The 21,759-nt window shown below is 38.0% G+C and overlaps 1 protein-coding gene across 9 annotated transcripts in view; it reads left to right on the forward strand.

The window, feature by feature from the left end:
* Positions 1-21,020, forward strand: part of SULF1 (sulfatase 1) — a 185,656-nt gene extending 164,636 nt beyond the window's left edge. For 7 of the 9 annotated variants that reach the window (XM_058833273.1, XM_058833279.1, XM_058833276.1 and 4 more), the window contains 9 exons: positions 3,384-3,600; positions 6,730-6,976; positions 8,494-8,590; positions 8,676-8,770; positions 9,183-9,248; positions 9,738-9,910; positions 10,849-10,991; positions 11,097-11,220; positions 12,123-12,268. In XM_058833273.1, the coding sequence (XP_058689256.1) occupies positions 3,384-3,600; positions 6,730-6,976; positions 8,494-8,590; positions 8,676-8,770; positions 9,183-9,248; positions 9,738-9,910; positions 10,849-10,991; positions 11,097-11,220; positions 12,123-12,268 (1,308 nt within the window). Of the gene's footprint in view, positions 1-3,383; positions 3,601-6,729; positions 6,977-8,493; positions 8,591-8,675; positions 8,771-9,182; positions 9,249-9,737; positions 9,911-10,848; positions 10,992-11,096; positions 11,221-12,122; positions 12,269-17,423 lie in introns of those variants that run through there. The other 2 variants (XM_058833281.1, XM_058833282.1) reach the window with 2 other exon arrangements.
* The last annotated feature ends 739 nt before the right edge of the window (positions 21,021-21,759 follow it).

Genomic DNA, 21,759 nt, shown 5'->3' on the forward strand with positions numbered 1-21,759 from the left:
ACTCTGTGAAGAGCAATGACATTGCCCCTCAGCCCACTTCTTTCAAACAAGACAAACCCAAAACCCTTAGCTGTTCAGTTCTTTTACATTTTTACCTCTCCTAAGCTCCTTTGCAATCTGCTGACGGGGGCAGGGAAGGCACTGGGAAGGGCTGCCAGCCAGCACACACAAACCTGGCCAAGGCTCCAAGTGCATATGCAGAACAAACCCTGCAGGGTGTCAGGGTGGCTGTAAACCAGCAAAGCTTCTCCCAGTGGGTAAGTTCCGTCAGCTTTCAGGTGTGGGGTTTCAGGGCTCCACTGATGTGGAAGCATTAAAGATTCTTTTTCACCTTTGCTTTCCCTCTGAACCTAAATTGAGGAAGAATGTGAACTGAAAGTGGGGAGCTGAGGTGAGAGAGAAATAGTTGCTGGAGGGTAGGTGATGAAATGAGATGAAAGGAGGAAAAGATGAGTCAATGACAAGGAAAAAGGCTGACACAGATGAAGTTTCACAACATGACTGAAACAATAAAACAGCTTGTTGCAGCCAAATGTCAGGGACTTGGTTTTTTCTCTACTATTAGTTTAGAGCTTTTAATTCTGAGTTAGTTCTCTTTTCTCCTACTGAGGTGAGAATAAATCAGTGCAGGGGTCCCTAAATCAGCATGCAGCCAGAAGCAAGGACTATCCTATATTCCTATGGCAACAGTGAATTGTTAGATTGTCTTGGGTGTCATGTGAAATATCACTGTAACAAAGAAGATAAACATGGGGAAAATAAGAAAAGATATGCAAATTTAAATTTAATGGAGACATATTTAGTTTGTGTATATGATAATGGAGCTATTTAATTGATGGAGAAATGGCGATCCAGAAACCAAAATTAATAGTCCTGAACTTCAAAGAATAATTTGGTATTCAAAGTGGGAAAGAAGGTAAAAAACAGGGGAAGGGACAGTGCATTCAGTCAGAATCTTCATTTATGTGCATTAATGCATTTTAGAGATCTAAAGATGAGCAGAAAGACCATTATGACATAACTGCATAAGGCATGCTCAGTGCCTGATTATGCTGGCATGGGCAGGGATTCAGGAAAGTTAGACTGAAAATTCCATCTTAGAACTCTGAAGCATCTTTATAATTACACTTTTTAAAGTAAAATTAAAAAAAGAAAAATAAAAGAGGAAATGAATCACATTTAATCCCTGTTTTAAATAAGGAACTATTATTGGCTTGTACTAGACACAGAGCGTCTTGTTTCAGTGTTAGTCATAATACTGTTAAAAATGATCTAAAAGTTTATTGAAGCCACTCCTACAACCTCTTGCTATGATTAATGCTAGACAAAGAGAATACTTATTCTACTTTAAAATGCTGCTTTTGAGACTCCTTAAAAACTAGTGCCATATGTTTATAACTGTAACACGTACCCAATAAACACAGGAAATATGGTGCTGCAGTCAGCTCTCATCCTGTAACAATCATCTCCTGCTGCAGAAGGAAGAGAGCACATGCTATTGCAGAATAAAATCTGTGAAGGTTTACAGATCTTGGACACCATTTCTTGTAAAAAGTTACATTGTCACTTGTAGATGTACCTTTACACTGAAAGACTGGACACAAGTGTAATTTCTCTGCCAGCTATTAGATTTGTTCAAATTAATGTACTTTTACACATGGTTTACTGTTCTGAGATCAGAATCATGGCAATCCACAGGAGGATCTCAGTATGGAATCCATTAATTCAGCCCACATGTTAGGCCAGAGAGTGCCCTCATGGCGCTGTGGTTCAGACCCACATCAGCTCATTCCTCAGGTCATCAGGCCAGAAAATCTACCTGAGGCTCAGTTTCCTTTCTCCATTCTTCAGTCAGCATGACAGCATCCCCAAAATATCCAGAGCAGCCATTAGTTAATGGAACTTACTGAAATGTGTGTGCTCTGATATTAGTGTCCATTTCAAAAATTAAGTTGGCTACTCCATTAGCACTGGCATCCATTTGTCTTATTATTATTAATGAGGCAAGAGAAAATTACTTATGCTATTCCATCATGGGAACCAAAAAAGGTACACATTACAGAGAAACTTTACTGAAACTGCAGCTAAAAGGTTCCAGCTACCAATAGCATTACTGGTTTGGTTTCTTTTTCTTTGCAATATCCAGCTAAGTTTAGTGCTTTGTATGCACACTCTGGTCATTGTGGCTTAAGATGCAAAAGTGAACAAAACTCACTGAGTAATAGTAATTTATGGTTGTATTAAAATTATAAATTTTATTCTTTTATTTCTAGTTCTCCCTATGGTTATTCAGACTACTACTAACTTAAAATCTTCATGGACTTCTTATTTTATGAGTGTTTTGTGAGAGCCATGTATAGCAAGCTCTGGGTAAGGGCAAAGGAGCTCTGATCTTTCAGCACCCACACATTTTTATTTTTTTTTATATAATATTTTGGTTTTTAAAGATGATTTTAAGATGATTCAGAAAGGAAATGAATGTCCCAGTTGCTTTTTAATTTGAAATGTGAAGGTGATGGGATCCACTGGAAAAATCCACCTGGAATCTTCCATCTGGTTCAGTGATGTTGATAATTAAGTCAGACAGATATTGTGCAGACAAACTGGAAAAAAATCTGTTTCCTTTTATTCTCCCACACTTGCTCTGATACTCACCACACACACAATTCTTTTTACAGGTATTCCTTCCAGAGCTTTTCCTCCCAAGTCTCATACAAATCTCATGACTTATAAATCCAAAGGAGTTTATCCAAGATAATTTCTAGTTTACTGTCCCTAAGGTTCTTCCCCTTGCTTGCACCTGCTGGCTGTAGGGAATGGTTTATGTGTTTTTCTATAGATTACATCCACAATTTGTCCTTTTCTTTACAAAAACCTCTACAATGGAACCAGTTCTTCTTCATCCATGGATTGGGGATTTTTTTTATTTTTCCCTGAATTATGCTAGAAAATCCAAGTCACAGAACAAAGAAAAAGAATATTTTTTTGTTCAAAGAAAACAAAAAGTTGGTGAAAACTACCCTGCCAGTACTCCTTGACTTGTAAATTAAGACTTTTTACTTGCTTTTTTGAGGGATGTGTGTAGCCTAGATAATCTTGATGGGGTTTTCTTTGGTTTTTATTTGGGTTTTTTTTTGTCTGGGTTGTATTTTTTTGATGCAGATTTGAAGTGATTCCATCCAAGCTTATGTTTCCGCAGCATGAGAAGGACGCTGTGAAGAATGTGACTGAATTTGTGCCCTAAAATATTTCCCTTCTCAGTCTGCTATTTAAGGGGCTGTTTAAATTTAAAAGAAATTTACCTGTCTCCTTTTACTGCATACCTGAAAGCAACAGGGTTTGGAAGGCTGCTGGGAAGTCATCTTCATGTCTCTCTCATGCAGAAGTGGCAGTGCACAGAGGATGCTTCTGGCAAACTTCGAATTCACAAGTGCAAGGTGTCTGGTGACATCCTCGCCATCAGAAAGAGAACGCGCAGCCTCCACTCCCGGGGATACAGCGGTAAAGACAAAGACTGCAACTGTGGAGACACTGATTACCGGAACAGCAGGACCCAAAGGAAAAATCAAAGACAGTTCCTGAGAAACACTAATGTGCAAAGTAAGTGTTACTTGATCTCTTGGACTCTGAGGCAGAGAGCAGAGGGAAATGGCTAGCAGAGCATTTTCCTACCAGTATGCTCTTGCTTTCACCTTCGTGTCTAGTGGAGATGTTCATAATTGGTAGTCTGTAATATGTACCTAAGGTGGGCCTAAAGCTGGAGATGGACATTTTACAAGATGCCATTTAGTGAGAGGACAAGGAGAAATTGCTTTAAACTCTGACAGAGTAGGTTTGGGTCAGATATTAGGAAGCAATTCCGTACTGTGGAGTTGTCCAGAGAAGTTGTGGATGTCCCATCCCTGGATGTGTTCAAGGCCAGGTTAGGTGGAACTTTGAGCAGCCTGTTCTAGTGACAAGTGTTCCTTGCCATGGCAGGGGTGTTGGAACTGGGTATTCTTTTAGGTCCTTTCCAACTCGAGCCGTTCCGTGATTCAGGTAGCAACAATAAGAGCACCATTCGTGCCTTGGGTCGCGGGGAGGGACAGCACCTCGGTGCGGTGGCGGTGGCGGTGGCGGTGGCGGTGATGCTCTGGTGCCATCTCTCGCACAGCTCAGACATGACAGCCCGGTGGCCCCCGCGGTGACCTGGGGCCAGCAGCAGCTTGCCGAGGGCCCCTGCAAGCGTTTTGTTGCACGGTTAAGGCAGAATTCCCTGGCTGTTTGGTGATGCCCCGCACACATCTGCTCCCCGAGGCGCTGCGGGGCTGCTGTCGGGCTGAAACGCTGCTCGGCTCTCGCGTCCATCCCTGCAGGGACACGAGCGAGATCGCAGTGTCCTCTAGTGGAGCGTGGGTTGAAGGGATTGTACAAGAGGGCTTTAGGACTGCAGCACTTGGGTTTGTTTCTGCTAATGACTTCTACAAAAGAAGCCTATTTGAAGAAGCCATTGTTTTAAATGGAGCTCGATTTTTCTCCTCTCTGCTCAGTAAAGTAAGTGAATTTCTGTAGCTGTAGCAATAGAAGCAGATTATAGAATTTGTTGAAGACCAGGCTGTGTTCTTCTGCTCTCTAAATATTTAGAGTACAAGACTGGGGAATGGAGTCAAGATGAGTCTTCAAAGCAAGTTGTATGAGAAACACAAAAGTTAGAAGGTGCTGCACAGATGTCTATGAACTAAGAAAATAACGTCACTATCATTCAAAATATTTCCTGATTTAAAGCCCCCCACACTGTGGATGTGAACAAGAATCCCTGGTATTCTTTGTACATTCAACCACAATATTGTCTGTCTTAAGTTGTCTCATTGTTCAGCCTAAATACTGTCTTGATCTAATTTCTTCCATTTGTTTAGTATGATCTAAGGCACCTCACTGTGTACAGGCTGAGCTCTGCTGGAAAGTGTGCATGCCACAGACTGCCAGGGTGATTCTCTAACCAGGGAATGTTCCCTCAAGTGATGTTTTTGGAGGGAGATACCTTCTGTGTACCTTGGAAAGAGGTGCTGCCAAATCACCAGCAGGGGCTGAAGGGGGATTGTGGCTGGAGCAAGTTACCTGGGGAGAGAAAGTAGGGAAAGGATGGAAAATATCAGGAGGCATCAGAAAAAGTTGCTTTGTTATGCTTTAACTCTTTACAACATTCTCACACCTCTTCCCTTCTCTGCCTCCTGCAAATCAACCTTAATACTCCTCTGAGCAGAGCAGGGAAAGACTCAAAATGGTGAAATATTTTTAAGGGAATTACTAATTTAGTCTTGTCTTCAGGTGACACATGGATGAGATGCCTATATATTCCACCCTTTCAGTCACCTGTTTACTAAGCAGTATCATCAGAGGCTTTTAAAAGCAAGAAATTGTCCCATCTGAACCTATGAATCTTTCTACATAATTTTATTAAAGAGTAATACGGTTACAGACCAGAAAGATGCTTTGAAACTAGTTTTTCTGTTCATGAAGACTAATGTCCTCATTGCCATAACTGAGACTTTCTTCACCTGACAGCAGGTGATTGCTGAAAAAATTTAGGAAAAGGGTGGTTTGAATGAAAAATTCAATGAGGCTCGCTATCTTCCCCTTTAAAAGATTCTTGCAGGAAAGACTCAGCCTGAGTCTCTCAAAGACACTAACATAAAAACTTCACTAGAACTGATACTCCCTGCCAAAGGCAGTATTTTCTTACAGCTGCTGTTTTCTGATGGATAAATTATTGTTAGGTGACATGGGTGCGCTCAGCATAGATGCAACAAATGGAAATGCCCTACAACTGACATTTTACAAGCTTAATTTTGTATGTCTAGAGCTCTCTGTGTGTGGCTTAGCTAGACAGAACATGCTTTGGTGTGGTCTTCACTGTCAGTTTTATCAGCTTGGTTTGGGTCAAGTGCATTTAGCAAAAAAAGTAAAAAGTGTAAGTAAGGGCTTTCAGACTGAGACCAAACAGAGGTTCTTTTGTACATGAAATTAAAGACCCCTCAAAAGAGTTAATTGTCTTACTTAGTCTTACTCATATACACAGTAACTAAAAGAGCTGTAACCCTTCTAAGCTCAGAGCTTTCAAGGGGTAAAAGTGGCATAATAAATCTCACTGTAGCTCTGCAATGCAGCAACTTTTTGATAGTCTATGACTTGCACACATAAATACAGATGACATATATGTCTGTGTACATATATACATATACATACATACAGGTACTGATATCTGATGGATTCTTACCTTTAAAAAGGAAAAGGTATTAATCTTTTAAAATTTTTTTTTTACTCTAAGGTATACATTAAATATGCCACATGCCAATCTACAGGTGGCGACCTTGTTTCACTATACTGAATGATTTAATTTTTAAAGTGTTTTCTAATCTTGTGTTCTCTGATTTTCTTTTTTAGTGTCTCTTTCTAGACATGTGATTTCTGAGATACTGTTTTTTATTTGAAGACATAGATGCTAACTGGCGTGAGGTCACACTAACATGAGATTCAAACCTTGAAGCAATCCAAATTTCATGCTGCTCATGGAAGTGTGGGCCACGATGCATCAAAAAGCATTAAATAAGTTTCTGTAAAGTCACAGAAAAAATAAATTTGTTTTATTGAATAGTTTTGCATTCATGGCATGGATCATGTTTATACATATACATATATATATACATATATATATATATATATTGACTGTGAATGTTTCTTCTGCTTCAGAATACAAACCTCGATTTGTTCACACTCGCCAAACCCGGTCCTTGTCTGTGGAATTTGAAGGTGAGATATATGACATAAATCTGGAAGAAGAAGAACTGCAGGTGTTAAAGACCAGAAGTATCACCAAGCGCCACAATGTTGAAAATGAGGAAAAAGGAGAGGAAGCTTCTCGTGCTGCTCATGACACAATGGTTGCTGATGGCACTGATGCTATAGGTCAACCCAGCTCTGTCAGAGTGACACACAAGTATGATTTCTTTCTTTATATGGTATTTTTGTTTCTTAAAACTAAATCTTCATTTTCTAACTGTACTCTTACTCCCTCTGTACAATATTTAGGAATTTGAAACTGACATCATAGATTTTAGATACACCTGAGTTGTATTTTTTAGGAAGTCAAATCATTCATATTTAACATGTGTATTTTAAATGGAGGCCTCTAGATTAGGTTTTATTTCTAGGCAGGAGTAGGCATCTCCAGAGGGAAATTTGTCCCTTGTATCAAAATTATGATGGGTTAATCAACATGTTAAACTGACACTTCTGCTGTTTACTATAAAATCCAGACCACCAGTTTAGCATAGAGGCCTTAATCTGAAGTCCCACTCTACATGAGGACAGATTAGATCAGTTACATCATGTTTCTTAATGCTTACTTGTTTGCAGCCATTAGCATTAGTTAAGATACATTAAACCTGTTTATTCAAGATACATTAAATCTAAATGAAAAGACAAACATCTCAGAATGCAAATTTTATTGTTTTTGAACAGTAAAAATTGTCCTTTCTTACACTGATAATTTCCAGCCATGGAATTATTAAAGCTTTAAATAGTTTTAAAGAAAAATTATTATTTCTCCGTAAGATGTTTTGACCTTTACAGAAGAGTATTGCTTTCAGAATTCTTTGAGTGAAGAAAAAGACAGAATAGGATAACATTGGAAGAAATAAGCATCTACATCTTTTTTCTGTTATTCCTATCAGAAATGAAAAGAAGGGTTCTGATGAAGAAGGACTCAAGGAAAGTTCTGTCTATAAAATTAGGTTTCTCTAATTAAGGAATTTCTGTTTGTCAACATGGCAACTTTGAAAGCCCAGCCTGAACTCTGTTGGATTTTCTGTCTCAGCCCACTGCCTCAGTCTTGTGCTTTTCTTTCCCTCTTGGTAGAGCTGTTTTCTCAAACACAGTAGAGAATGTTTTTGTCATTGCACTGTTTTTTAATTAAAGTGCTCTGTAGACTTTTTGTTTAACCACGAATTTGATCTCTTTCTTCTAACTTTGGTTCCTCTTGGTCTTTATTGATTATATTGATCTTCAGCTCTCTTACTGTATGTTCTCTTCTTGAGTGTTTTGCTGGGAAGATGAGCCACATTCATGTGGCAGGAAGAATGTATTTCTTAGCATCTGGTAATTAAATAAACAGTGGCAGATTTGATTAACAAGAGGCTTTAAATTATGAGAAGATTTTTACTTCAGTTTCAATTTCATTTCTGATTGACTAAGGATGTATTGCATTTTTTTGCTTAGCAGGCACAGACCATCTGTCATAGATGACGAGTTTTCCAGAGAAAACAGATAAAAACAATTGTTACTATTAAGTCAACAGAGGAAGACCTTGTAGAGTTGATTTTTTTTTTTTTTTAATTTGCTAACAGAATATTTAAAAATATTAGATTAGAAATGTTGGAAGAAAGAGAAAAAATAGGTGGATAACTGGGAAATGACTGACTTTCATTTCCCTGTTTCTTAAACTCACATCTACAGATGTTTCATTCTTCCAAATGACACTATTCACTGTGAGAGGGAGCTGTACCAGTCTGCCAGAGCCTGGAAGGATCACAAAGCTTACATTGATAAGGAGGTAAGAGGTATTTTAAAATCCCAGTGAAGTCTTTATACTGATACCTTTCCAAAGAATAATTTTGACTCAGAAATATTCTCTGCAGATTGAAGCTCTCCAAGACAAAATTAAGAATCTGAGGGAAGTTAGAGGACACCTAAAAAGAAGAAAACCAGATGAATGTGATTGTAGTAAACAGAGGTAAGAGAGGTGGCACTAAATACTGAACACGACTCTGATTTCTAAAGCTTATACATTTTCCAGGGATTTTGAGGTTGAAAATAAAAAACCAAAGCTTTATTGATATTTATAAGCATTGTAGGCTCCTATTTTAGTTAGATATGAGTAGAAGCTACTCTAAAACACAAGAAGATAAATTTTAACATTTTAAGATTAAATATGCTTGTATTCTACTAACATGTTTGAAGCCAGCTATAACCTAGTTCTGCTATAACCTACCATAGGATCACACAGATACAACTTGCTTAAATTAAGTGAAAACTTGAAGTCTGTATAGTTCCTCAAGAAAATGTCAATGATAGTATATTTCTGGTTTGGTTTTATGCTGAAAACAGTTTCATGACTTAATAATTCCTAAAAATTTTCCCTGTAGCTATTACAACAAAGAGAAGGGAGTAAAGGCCCAAGACAAACTCAAGAGCCATCTTCATCCCTTCAAGTAAGGCTGTTATTAACCTCTCATTCTTACAGTTGACTTTTTGGTGGCTGGATAAAAGTAGTTTTGGGGATTTGGGGAGATTTTTTGGTTTGGGTTTTGTTGAATTTTTTGTGGAGAGAGGTGAGGAGAAGAAAAGGTCACGTAGCAAGTTATCACAAGAAACATTCAGTAGTTTTGGACCAACTTGTGAAAGTTTATAAATAATATTTCTTCAACCTATTGATAGAAAAAGATGAAAATTGTATTATCAGAAATGGATCAATGTTTTCTTTTGAAAGATCCAGTAAAACCTAAATGCAGCAGTGCATCCTTTCTCATGCTTGCTGAAGCGAACACCTTATCTTAACAGCTGGGGAAGCTGAGCTAGAAGGTCCTGTTCTCATCCTTCCACCTTTATAAAACCCAGAAAGATGTAAAAACTGCTAGTGCTGTTGTTAACCAAACAGAGACTGTTCTTAGTCAGCTGTGCCCAACTTCTTCTCTGAACAGAGAAGCAGCACAGGAGGTGGATGGCAAACTGCAGCTGTTCAAAGAGAACCGGAGGAGGAAGAAGGAGCGGAAGGGGAAACGGCGCCAGAAGAAGGGAGATGAGTGTAGCCTTCCTGGTCTGACATGTTTTACCCATGACAACAACCACTGGCAAACAGCACCATTCTGGAACTGTGAGTCTTGTGCCAGAATGCAAATGTGATCTACGTTATCCTCTGCTGTATTACTGGTTTTCCACTTCATGAAGTCAGAGCATCATTCAGACCTTTAATGCTGTCAAATGTCATATAGTGAACAAAATGCAGATACTATCCCTTTTGAACTCTTATCATTATTCTATTTTTATATGCTAAAATATTTTCAAAATCACAACTGCATAGCACTTGTGCAAATGAACAAAATATTAGAGTTAAAGGATATTTTAATTCTCTCTAAACTTCAGGATATATAGATTATTATCCTATTGAGAGAGAAATATTTCTCAGTATTCAGCACTAACAAACAGTACTTTTCTCTCTTGTCGTGATGGAGAAAGAAAAGTGGTTGAAAACTTTATTTTCAGAAATTTCAAGATCAGGTGATGATTAAGTTACAATATACTTGACTCCAAGCTGAAAATTTGCTAAGAACAATTTTTCATTTGGAGAAAGAAACTGTCTCCTAGTGATAATATGTTCTTATTGTACTAGGACTTCTGCTAATATGTACTTACATTTTAAAATGTTCCTAAAGTAGACATATGCATGACATATTTTGTTTCAAAGACAACAATTACATTGGTTAATTTCTTTTTAACTGTGGAGTAACAAAAAGTTATGAAAAAAGTTCCCACATTGCTGTGCATTCTGGCAATGCTCCAGCAACAGTCATGGGGTAGAAAAATGTCCTTTTGACGTGGTTCACAATTTAAAGAGCTACCATTACTATTTTTGTTAAGTCTGTTCAAAATATGGACAATGTTCACAGCTAGTCGCAATACCCAAATCTAAATAAATCTAAATCAAAACCTAAGACAATGCTAGTATTTTATTACTATGATTAAAGGTACTAGTAGAAAAAACAAGCATATTATTTTTGACTGAAAACTAATGACTTGTTTATTTAATTACAGTGGGCTCTTTCTGTGCTTGCACAAGCTCCAATAACAACACTTACTGGTGTTTGCGAACAGTTAATGACACCCACAATTTTCTGTTTTGTGAGTTTGCAACTGGCTTCTTGGAATATTTTGATATGAACACTGATCCCTATCAGGTAAAACCCTTTCCCTGTTACAAAATGTCATTCACCAGACTCCTCCAGGGTTCCCTTAATTTTTTGTTAACAAGCATCATTTCCCTTCCTTCCTCTCTTTCTCAGCTGACCAACACAGTTCACACAGTGGAAAGAGGCATTTTGAATCAATTACACATCCAGCTTATGGAACTGCGAAGTTGTCAAGGTTACAAGCAGTGCAATCCAAGGCCGAAGGGACTTGAAACAGGTACAAGAGAAATAGCAGTGTTTATTATCATTTCATTAACATTGTTTTCATCTACTTAAGTTCTAATTGTATCCATGAAGTGTCACTCTCCTACATGTTGCTCTGAACAATTTGGAATTATCCCTATACACCAATCCTGCACATCTGCATGACCAGGAGGCTTCTTTGCAAGTCTGCACAGGTTATTCTTGACAGATATTGATGGCAAAACCCATCATTTCACAAAAATGCAGCAGAAGGGATATTGTTATTGGAGCTAATCAATAACAGCTGCATGCAGATCTTCACAGCCATAACTCCTTTCTCTCTTGCAGGGTTTATTTCAATAATTTGCCTCCCAGTATCAGGTGAGGTAGTAAATTCTGTGTTTATTTCAAATGCTGTCTGCCTATGTGAACAACTTCAGGTTCCTTAACCACAACTGAGACTTAATGTTGCAAATTTCTGATCACCAGTAGTCTTCGTCATTTTTGAAGAAAGCAACATTTCTTTACAAGAGTCCCTGAGTAAAACAAAGCTGGTATTTTTACTTCAAGTCTCTGGAATTCATTGCACTTAACTTTGGTTGATTGAACATTGTGATTTATTATTTTTTCACAGGAATGCTCCATTCTACATGATTTGTGGTGTTGCCTCTTTGTATCTCTTTCTACATCTACAAATGTTTCTGGTTTTTACAATATCTAATTGTTTGGGGGTTTTATTATTTTTGAAAACCTGTGGGTTTTCAGTTCTTTTATGTAAAACTTCCAGGAAATCTTTGTTGGACTGCAGCTCTGTCTTTATTTAACACAGTACATTTCTTTTTAGGAATTAGATGCTGTGCATGGAAAACTACATTTTGAATGGTTTTACAAGTTCTAAACACTAACAAAAGTTACTCTTGTATTTTCCTATATCAGGAAATAAAGATGGAGGAAGCTATGATCCACACAGGTATCCACACTTTTTTATTCTCCTCAGCAGCTTCTTTCCAAATAATTGCATGACTCAGTCCATTTCAACTAATGTCTGTATCCTGCCATGTTGCACACAGCATAGCTTTTGATGCATGCATTTTCTAACTACCCTACACTGAACTTGGCCATTGTTTTTTAGATCTACCATTCTGCATTTAATGTAGCTCATTGTCATAGCAAGACTTCATACCGCTCATATTTCGTGCCTGTACTCCTTAGATGTTTGCCCAAGGAAAATTATACAGAAAGAATCACCTATTTTGGGTTGCTCTCATGTTATCATGTTGATTTTGGATGGTTTGGAGGTGTTTTTCTGGTTTTATTTAGTAAGTCTTCACAGCTACTTTTTAAATGTAAGCTAAGTGTGGTTAAAAGGCTTTCTGAGGCACAAAGAACCTAGTCAAACCTATGGAAGGAAAGCAGAATCTTCTCACTGGCTTTCAGAAATGTTGGCAGGTACCTCTTTAAGCAAAAGCAGCGCTCAGTATGAGCAGCCTGTGCTCAGAAGCCAGCAGGAGAGTGTTCAATTTAAGTGTGGCAGAAAGATGAAGCTCCTTTGGGCTGGGACCAGATCAGACAAGCATGAAATTAAATTTCCTTAAAAGGTTGTATTAGTTGAACTGAGGAAAGGCACCAGGTGAGGTTTTTTAAACCTAACACTTGAAGCTGAGGTATACATGACAGACAGCCCTTTGAAAGTGCATTTTTCTGTTTAAAAGTATACTTATTGTACCTACATGTTTATCATGTAGAGCCCTGTGTCTCCTGGTGGAGAAACCAGACAAACACAAAGCAAAAGCTTGAAGAGAATGAAAAAAACTGTAGGTCTTAACAGTACTGCACTTGCTGTTCATTGAGCAGTACTTGTTCTCAGGGTGAAAAAGAGATAAACATCTGTGGAGTGTCATATTTAGAGTGGACTCCTTTTCACAGTTTATCAGTTTTATACATTTTCATCTCTATACACTTTGGAAGAGTAGCTGCTGATATACATTGCTTACTTGAAAAGTAAACAAGGGAGTCCAAGGGGTATACAAGTCTACATACAACCTTTTTCACAGAGTCTTCTGAAAATAACCTTGTCATTAGTTTCCAGCAGTTAGAGAACAATTAAGCTAATGTATTTCAATGTATAGATCTCCAATTTAAGCAGCTAAATTTTCTCTTGCAGCCAATTTTGTATTTTTTCAGCTGAGTAGTTTTGGGATCTAGGAAAATGTAAGTTTTCATTTGGTTTATAGCCCAATGTTTGCATTACTCATTACAGCCTGGTGGGAACTGGTTGCTGCAATGATAGAAAGTAATCCCTGTAATTATGCTTTTAAGTCTTTCATTAGAAGGAGTTCTTATAAGTAAGCATTCCTCATTTTAACTACAGATCTAACAGAAATGGCACTTTTGAATTGTAGGATTATATGAAATAGTAGAGCACACAGGATTAATCTTCAAATTATATCTTCCTACACTATTTAGCAACAAAAACATTTTAACTTCTGATACCAAAGGACATACAATAAATGGTTTGCTACTGTGATAAATAGCAGGTATAATACAACACAAGTGATATTGTTCTGTGACATGACTTTCCAGACACCCAGTTTCTCAATTTACACAGATGCCTGACTTCAACATTTTGGTTCAAGCCCCATCTTGGTGGAATGTTTTTCTTTTCTTACACAAAACATAATTAAACAAAAAACAAAAACATAGAAAAAAATAAATTAACAAACCACATTAATCAGAAATCATTACAACTATCTACTAGAGGATCCTTTTGTTGCTGCCCAAAGAGAACAAATGGAATAACAATGGAAAGTCATCTGAACTGCTCCTTAGGTTTCCTTCAGATCATGTAGATTCTCCACTCAGACCTGTTCCCAGTTCAGAATGCCCTGAGCTAGTAAAGCACTGCCTGCAGTAAAACACTGGGACAACAGGCCCATGTTCTGGGAAATGGCCAGTATAATGCTGTTTGCTTTGCACAAAGAGAGAAAGAGCTTCAGCAAGGAAGAGCTGGTGACACCTCTGCCCCGTGACAGTGTGGCTCTGCAGATGTGGTTGATAACAGGATGTGTGAACTGCACATTCCTCTCTGCTCTTGTACCAGTCTGAAGTTTTTCAAGGCCACTAAAGATAGGATTTTACCCACCTGTCTTTAGTCTCAAAAGAGAAATATTCAAATCTCTTATTAGTTTTGAGATAAAGCAGGCACAGATGGCATTATAGAGGATGCCAGACTAGGATAAATGGATAGTGAAGCTTAACTAAAGCTTGCTCTAAAAATGAACAAACAAACAAACAAACAATCAGACAATAAAATAAAAAAAAATGAGTAGGTTTTGCTGTGAACAGCTAGCAACGTTTTTTTTTCTTTTTGGATCTATGTCATAGCTGAGAAATTCCAGAATGTTGATCAAGGAAACCAGTGCCATGCTGTTTTTCAAATGCAACTCATCTGCACTTTCCCATTTCCTACTTACTTGTAACAAAATTTCTTACAGGGGAAAAACCTCTTCTTTCCTCTCCTCTTCACTCTGCTTTAATTTCAGTGGAAAACTTTTCATGCTTACTGCAAGTTGTGGGACTAAACTGTGAAGTAATTTGCTTAGTCAACCAAAATAGCTCTAGGACCTTAAGAATTTGCTTCCCTGTTCGTTTAACATGAATACAAATTATCTCTGTCTTCAAACAAGCTGTTTTCCTCTGTGTGACACAAAGATCATGGAACAATTCCCAGTGCCTTTGCAGCTATGACACTTCTCTGAGACAGCAGAAACAGTGCCACATTTAGAGAGCAAAAAATAGATCCAGAGTGAAGGACCATGTAGCTCTGACTCAGTCCTCCAGCTATTTTGTAGGAGCACTGCAAACTCCTTGCTGATCTTACTTCTGTGCAGCACAACACCATTTGCTCTGCTGCTGAGCCTCCTCAGAAACCCTGTTCCTCTTCACTTCCCCACTGCCCAACCTGACACCCAGCCCAAGCCTCTGTCCCCCTTCTGGGGATGGGCAGCAGAGACCCTCTTGGGCCCAAATGTACATTTATGGCTCCTGCTTTGACCCCCAGACCCCTGGTCTGTCCCTAAATCTGTTACCAGTCAAACAGCATCACTTCTGTTTCAGTTCTGGCCATAACATACCAACCCACTTGACTGTCCTTACAACAGTTTGTTTTCCTATACAGGCTCTGACTTGGCAAAAAAAAACCAACCCAAACACTGCCAATAAAAATAATGACATAAAGAGTTAAATATTGTTGCATTTGCAGTGTGGTTAATATCTTAGAGGGTTTAGTGACTAAATTCCTTGCAAAAGCAGAGCCCCTCCATGATGTTTTCTAGGGCCCTTTATGCCTCTAAGCATGAGAAAAGCAAACTTTCTTTCTTGAAATCCCTATGGTACTTAATTATCTTTTGTTTCAGGAAACAAATTATCCATAATTTGACTTACAAAGATGTCTGTCATGGGGCCATGCCATGATTTCATGTCTCTTGTCTACTTCAGGAAAGAAAGAAGATGCTCTGTCATAGCTGTTCTACCAAGTCCAAAAAGCTTTTGTTTCTTCCTGAATCAGAAAGATTGTCACATGTTTGCAAAAAAAAAAAAAATTCTAGATTTGATATTAAAAAATAAAATACTTAAATTTTAGGTTGCAAAATATTTTCAATTAAGAGCAAAGATTAAAATCTGTTTTCAAATACAGAAAGTGATCTCCTTTTGGTGGGAGCAGAGTAAGGCTTCACATTGTAAGAAAATCTCAAGGTTTTTTTCTGACCGTAATGGTATTTTTCTGACTTCCATATGATGGACTAAATATTGGAGAAATTCTTTTACTGTGAAATCCCAAGATAGTAAGAAGCAAAGAATGTAATCTATGATAGACAGAAATTGTATCTTCTGTTCTACTTGAATAATGAGAAAGGACAACTTAAAATACAAACAAATTAAGAGATGCCAAGAACCATCTTTGGGGATGCAGGGCTCAATATAGATGAGGTTTTGAGCTCCAATTACATGGTTGGACTGTAGCAACTTGAACTTCTAAAGCAATTGCTACTAGCCTACCTGTCTGTACAATTTTCATGAAGAGAATAAATTGTTATCAGTGAGTTAATTACTAAAGATTGCCTGCAATATCATTTGTAAGGCCAGAATTGTCAGTTTCCCTGACAAACATTTGCATTGCTTGATTCGTCTTCCCTTGTAGACCACCTTGCTGATAAAATCTTTCCCATGAATTCAGTTAGGTACAAGAAGGGGTATTATGAATTAAATAAAATAGTGCTGTTCAGTGTTACTTTTCAGTATAACATGGGCTTCACATCACAGGTGAAGTGATGTGATGTGACGTGAAGTGAATCTGAGTCACTATAGTTGCTGTAGAGAATTTTTAAAATACTTTTGAAATGGGTTTCTTTTGTGACTTACCATTTTCTGGCTGTAATCAAAAGAAAACACAGCTCTGTTATTACTTATAGACCCATATCTATGCCTTTTATTCAGACTTATTATTTGAAAAGGCTGATATTTTCTTTGAAAGCTTCTTTTAAAAAAACAAAACCTTAAGATTCTCTGTGTATATTTCACACTATTTTACAAAGTGGTGCAGTCCTATAAATTAATTCACACCAATTTTTTACAGCTTTTATTTCCCAGAGTTGCTCCATGCAAACTAAAATGTATGTTTACAAAACGGATTAAAACCCCCTTTGGCTATCATTTACTAAATAAAATGTGTCTGTTTAGTTTATAGACTACATTTTTTAATGTAGAAACAAAATTCATGTGGGCATTGAAGTTCAAGTCACCAATGGCTTTCAGAGCTAGTACCCTTTTTTATACTTAACCATTGTTTGGTTATTGCGTATTTTGTGGAGTGCTCAAGAAAGGCAGATGGATTATTTGTTCATTGAAACATTTTTCCTGCTTTGAAATATCAGAGGAAAGACTGATCTCTGAGTGACACCACAAAGCCCCATTAGACCAGATTTTGTTGTTTTGTCACTCAGCCCAGGGATGTAGCAGGAGATGGGGAGTTCTTGCTGTGTGTTTAGCAGGGGCTGGGAGCACATCCAAGGCCAGAAGCATTCAGCTGGTGACAGAAGAGGTGGAGCGTCTCAACTTTGAGCTACCTACTGTATGAGCAGTGGTGCTTTCAAGCCAATTCAAGTAGAAACACACATGGAAGCTTTGCTTGCACCTTTAATAGTGTTCATCAGTAGGCTTTATTCTTTCTTTCAACAGAGGACAATTATGGGATGGATGGGAAGGCTAAGCTGCCCAGTTTCACTGGCGACATTGACTGGCAAGGACTGGAAGACTTGTACAGTGTGAATGAAAGTGTATATGAATACAGACACAACTTTAGACTTAGTCTGGCTGACTGGACTAACTACTTGAAGGATGTAGATAGAATGTTTGCACTGCTGAACAGTTACTACCAGCAAAATGAACCAGACAAGGATAACACTGCTCGAAGCAATGGGGACGAATCATCCACGCCGTTCACCTTGGTGGAAATGACCTCTGCTGAGGAATCCAGCGGCCTGACTGCAGAAGAGTTGCAGCTTATTGCGCCAACAGACTTTGCAGCCCTTGCTTTGAGTACGGTGAATTTAAGTCAGGAGAGGAAACTTGAATTAAACAATGATATTCCTGAGAAAAGTAGTTTGAATGATGCACACTGGAGAAATAGTCATCCAGCTGAGAAATGGATGGAAGATAAACAATCGGACCGTTTTGATATGGATTTCAGTGGAAACGGTTTGATAGAGTTGGAGTCCCGGCATAGCTTCATGCTACAGCCCATCAGCATTCCTCAAAAAGACATTCATCAGGATAGTGACACTGTGGAAGATATATTTGAAGATCAAATGTATCTTCCCATGAGGTCTGATGAACCCTTCGTTCATCAGACTGTAAACATATCCATTAGGGATTCACCTGTCAGTACCCAGGAAGAAGGAACTTTCTTTAAAAAAACCAAACAGAGTCTTGCAGGAGAAAGTTCACAAATCCTAAATGCAGAAGGCAGTGCCTCAGCTCCACTCTCCTTGGATTAGATAAAGTTGTAAACCGTTAAATAAGTTCTCCTTTTTCTTATTAGCAAACTAATAAAGGTAATCAAGACAACTGACATTCCATGTTTATTGTAGATACCTTTTGCAGCTAAATTGAGCCCAGTTCAGTATTTGTCTCTGTGCATTTTTTTTTATTCACGTGCACATGCTCTCACTGTAATTCTCCACACTGGGAAGCAAGATTTCCAGTTTTCCATTAAAAGAAACAGTGTTAACTTCCAAATGCAGTAGCACATTTTCTGGAAGATAAAAATTATTTCTTCGAAAAGGATGCCCAAGTCACTTTCTCTATTTCCAAATGATCCCACCATGACTGAATGTTTCAGTTCATCCAGTAAGCCTGCATAATGTCTTTTCCATCAACTATTTTAACCACTGGCAATTCTTAATGCCATGCTTTCAAGTAAAATGCACTTTTAAAACCTGTATGCCATACCATTTATGTATCTAATACCTTACAGGTTCTTAGTTTGCTTGTTGTCTTATGAAATTGTGAAACCAATAAACAGACTGACCTGAAAGAGGTAAACACCATGGACTGTGGATACAGACTCTTTAAATATTATTTTAGCAAAAATATTGCATGTTTTTGTTGCTTTATTAAATTTACTCTCAGAAAGGTATGGCTAATGATTGTTAACTGTAGAAGGATTCATTTAAATTGGATTGTTTCCCTATATGATGATATTGTCAGTATTAAAATTCAATTAATTTTTCTGACCTTTTTTTTTTTTCTGATACTGGTAGAAAAGTTTACATCAGTTCATAAATGTTTTTGTTGCTCCACCTGATTTTTATTATTCTGAGCGATATCTTGAAAGCATTATTATCATTTTGAATCTTAAATTCTTTTTTCATTTTGAACAGGCATTAAAGGGAATGATAAAATCATGTTAGGTTTCCATTATTTTAGACACAAAAGGCACATGTGGGTAAAAAATAGTAGTTTAGTTATAATTTTTGTTGTTGTATTCTAAATTCTCTCTTGAACTTTACCAAACATTAAATTGTATGAAGTATAATATAAAAATTACTTTGAAAATCTGTATTATTCAAAACTCAATATTTTCCCCAGCTTTTTTATAAATTTCTAAATAATTATCACAACAGCAACAGAAGAGAATTACCTCAAACAGAAGTAATTCCACAGTGTCCAACTCACGGGTGTGTTTCCTACCTGATACATGTTATTTAGTGTAGTGAATTTTTTTTTTTTTTTTTTTTTGCTATTGCAAGCACTGCAGGTTAAACTTACATCCATTACATTGTATTTTAAGTTGAAACTTTTTAAAAAGGAGATTCTTTTAGTAGGATTTTAATAATTTTAAGAAGCAGTCTTTTTGATGGACTCTGTAAATATGTTAAAATTACTAGTTCTTTATCTGATGTATGTGTCATGGGCTGATTGATAGAAAAACGTATTTATGGTCATGAATGATGCTACTTGTACATAGGTTTTAAGTTACTAGGATACAAACTGTGTTTTTAAATCTTGTATAATATTTCTGTGATACTTTTATAGTACAATTCTGGCTTCGGGAAAGTCTAGAAGCAATATTTCTTGAAATAAAAAGTGTTTTACTTTACCTGCTTCAGAGAAGTCTACATGATCCAGTTTTCCTCCTGAATAAGTTTTATTCCAAAAATATGTTAACAGTTTCAGTTTTAAGAATCCATCTACATTAAAATCAACAGGTAACAAAATAACACACAACATTCAGTTAGGTATAAATTATTCCTGGAGATGTGAGTAATATATATTTTCTTTTGTTTAAGACATGCTGTGACTTTTTTTTAAATTTCAAATTCATCTGGTCCTTTCTTCCTTGAACTCCATGCACTGAGCTGCACAACCAGCAGGTCCCAGAAGTAATGCAATGTTTCATGGAGCCCTGTCTTTGCTGCTTTCTCTCCTCTCTGCACAGCTCTCCCTGTGACAGCAAAGCACTGCAGACCAGACATGCAGCTCTCATCAAGAGTGAACCCCACATCCCTGGTCAGGACTTGTGTCTCCTTGTACAAGAGTCAGCATGAAAAAGAATTTAGCTTTCAAGCTAAATTCTCTCTTACATGAACTCTGTTTGATGGCCTGTGAATAAGACTACTTTCATACCTAAACTCAGCCTCTGAATCTGTGCTTCTTGAACTCTTCTTTCTTTTACATAGTTCTGGGACACTGATGCTCCTGCAGACATGAAGTTACAGGTGATGTTTGTGGGGATCAGGAAAGTGGATGAATCCAGGTGTTCCAAAAGCAGTCACTGCAATGTCAGATAGAGCCCTGAGAGAAGTCAGCCCTGAAAGCACACTAGCAAGCACAGGGTGTATCTCTAAGCAGGGGGCACAGCAGGCTGAGCCAGGGAGCTTGGAAGGACTTGAAGGACAAAAGCAAACTCTAGGTCCCACACAACCACCTCTTCTTTATGCAGGGAATTATCTAGCACCAACAACGTACCCTACATTGTTTGAAAATACAGTTCTTTGACAGAACCAAGCAAGTTGCTTTCTCTCTTAATGCTGGGGCAGAGATAGAGGTGTGCAACAGTGTGGTCCATTGATTCACCCCACTTGTCCTTCCTCCTTACCCGAGAGCTTGAAGTACTCATTCAGGAAATGGAAGAAAGAGCATCTTACTGGTTTGAAAGTTGTCTAACTTCCTTTTTCTAGGACAGTACTCAGTCATCTAAACTATCACCTAAACAGTGTCCTACTGTCTAAACTAGGTGGGAGCCTTTTTTACATGGCCTGTTACAGGAGGAGTGTGGAGGAGAGAAAGTTTAAAGGATAAAGTGTGCTTTGTATTTTTTTCTGCACAGTATTCTTGTCCCAGAGCTGAGGCAGTCAAGCCCATGAGCAGTGCGTGTCAGGAAACTTTCACAGGCAGTTGCAGGCTCAGGAATGAAGCAAGTGCCTACATCTGGTGCTGCTCACATGGGGGGAGGGCCAAGAGAATGACCTTTGTGGCTTTATGTGATCTGCAGAGCTGTAGAGATGTGTCTATTCTGAAAGACAGTGCATAGTTTATCACTTTCTGTAGGGCCCCTGGAGGTGGACAGGAAGAACTTTAAAACTTGCACATCCTCAGGAGGTAGCAATGTTATGTAAAAAGTTTCATCTGGAATTCAAGGTAAGGCAGCCAGAATTGTCCTTGCATCCTTGGACAGTGTGAGACACTTTCTGAGACCACCTAGCAACTGGAAGCACTGCAGAAGAGAAAAGATGTGTAGTGCTTCTGTTGCAGAACTAGATGTAGAATCACAGAATGGCTTGGGTCAGAAGTGGCCTTACTAATCATCTGGTTCCAACCCCACCATGGGCAGGGACATGACTTAGAGCTGTTATCAGTAGGTGAATCCTGTTGTTACTGAGGTAAATGCACACTAGCAGCTTTGCAAAAAATCAAACAGACAAGCATTTAGATCAGAGCATTATTCTGGAGTTCAGCCACCTGTAGGTTTTTGTGACAGTTGAGGGAAGGTCTGAGCACAGACCTCGCTCTC

This window comes from Poecile atricapillus, chromosome 2 (genome assembly GCF_030490865.1).
Source record: "Poecile atricapillus isolate bPoeAtr1 chromosome 2, bPoeAtr1.hap1, whole genome shotgun sequence".
Taxonomy (NCBI): Eukaryota; Metazoa; Chordata; class Aves; order Passeriformes; family Paridae; genus Poecile; species Poecile atricapillus.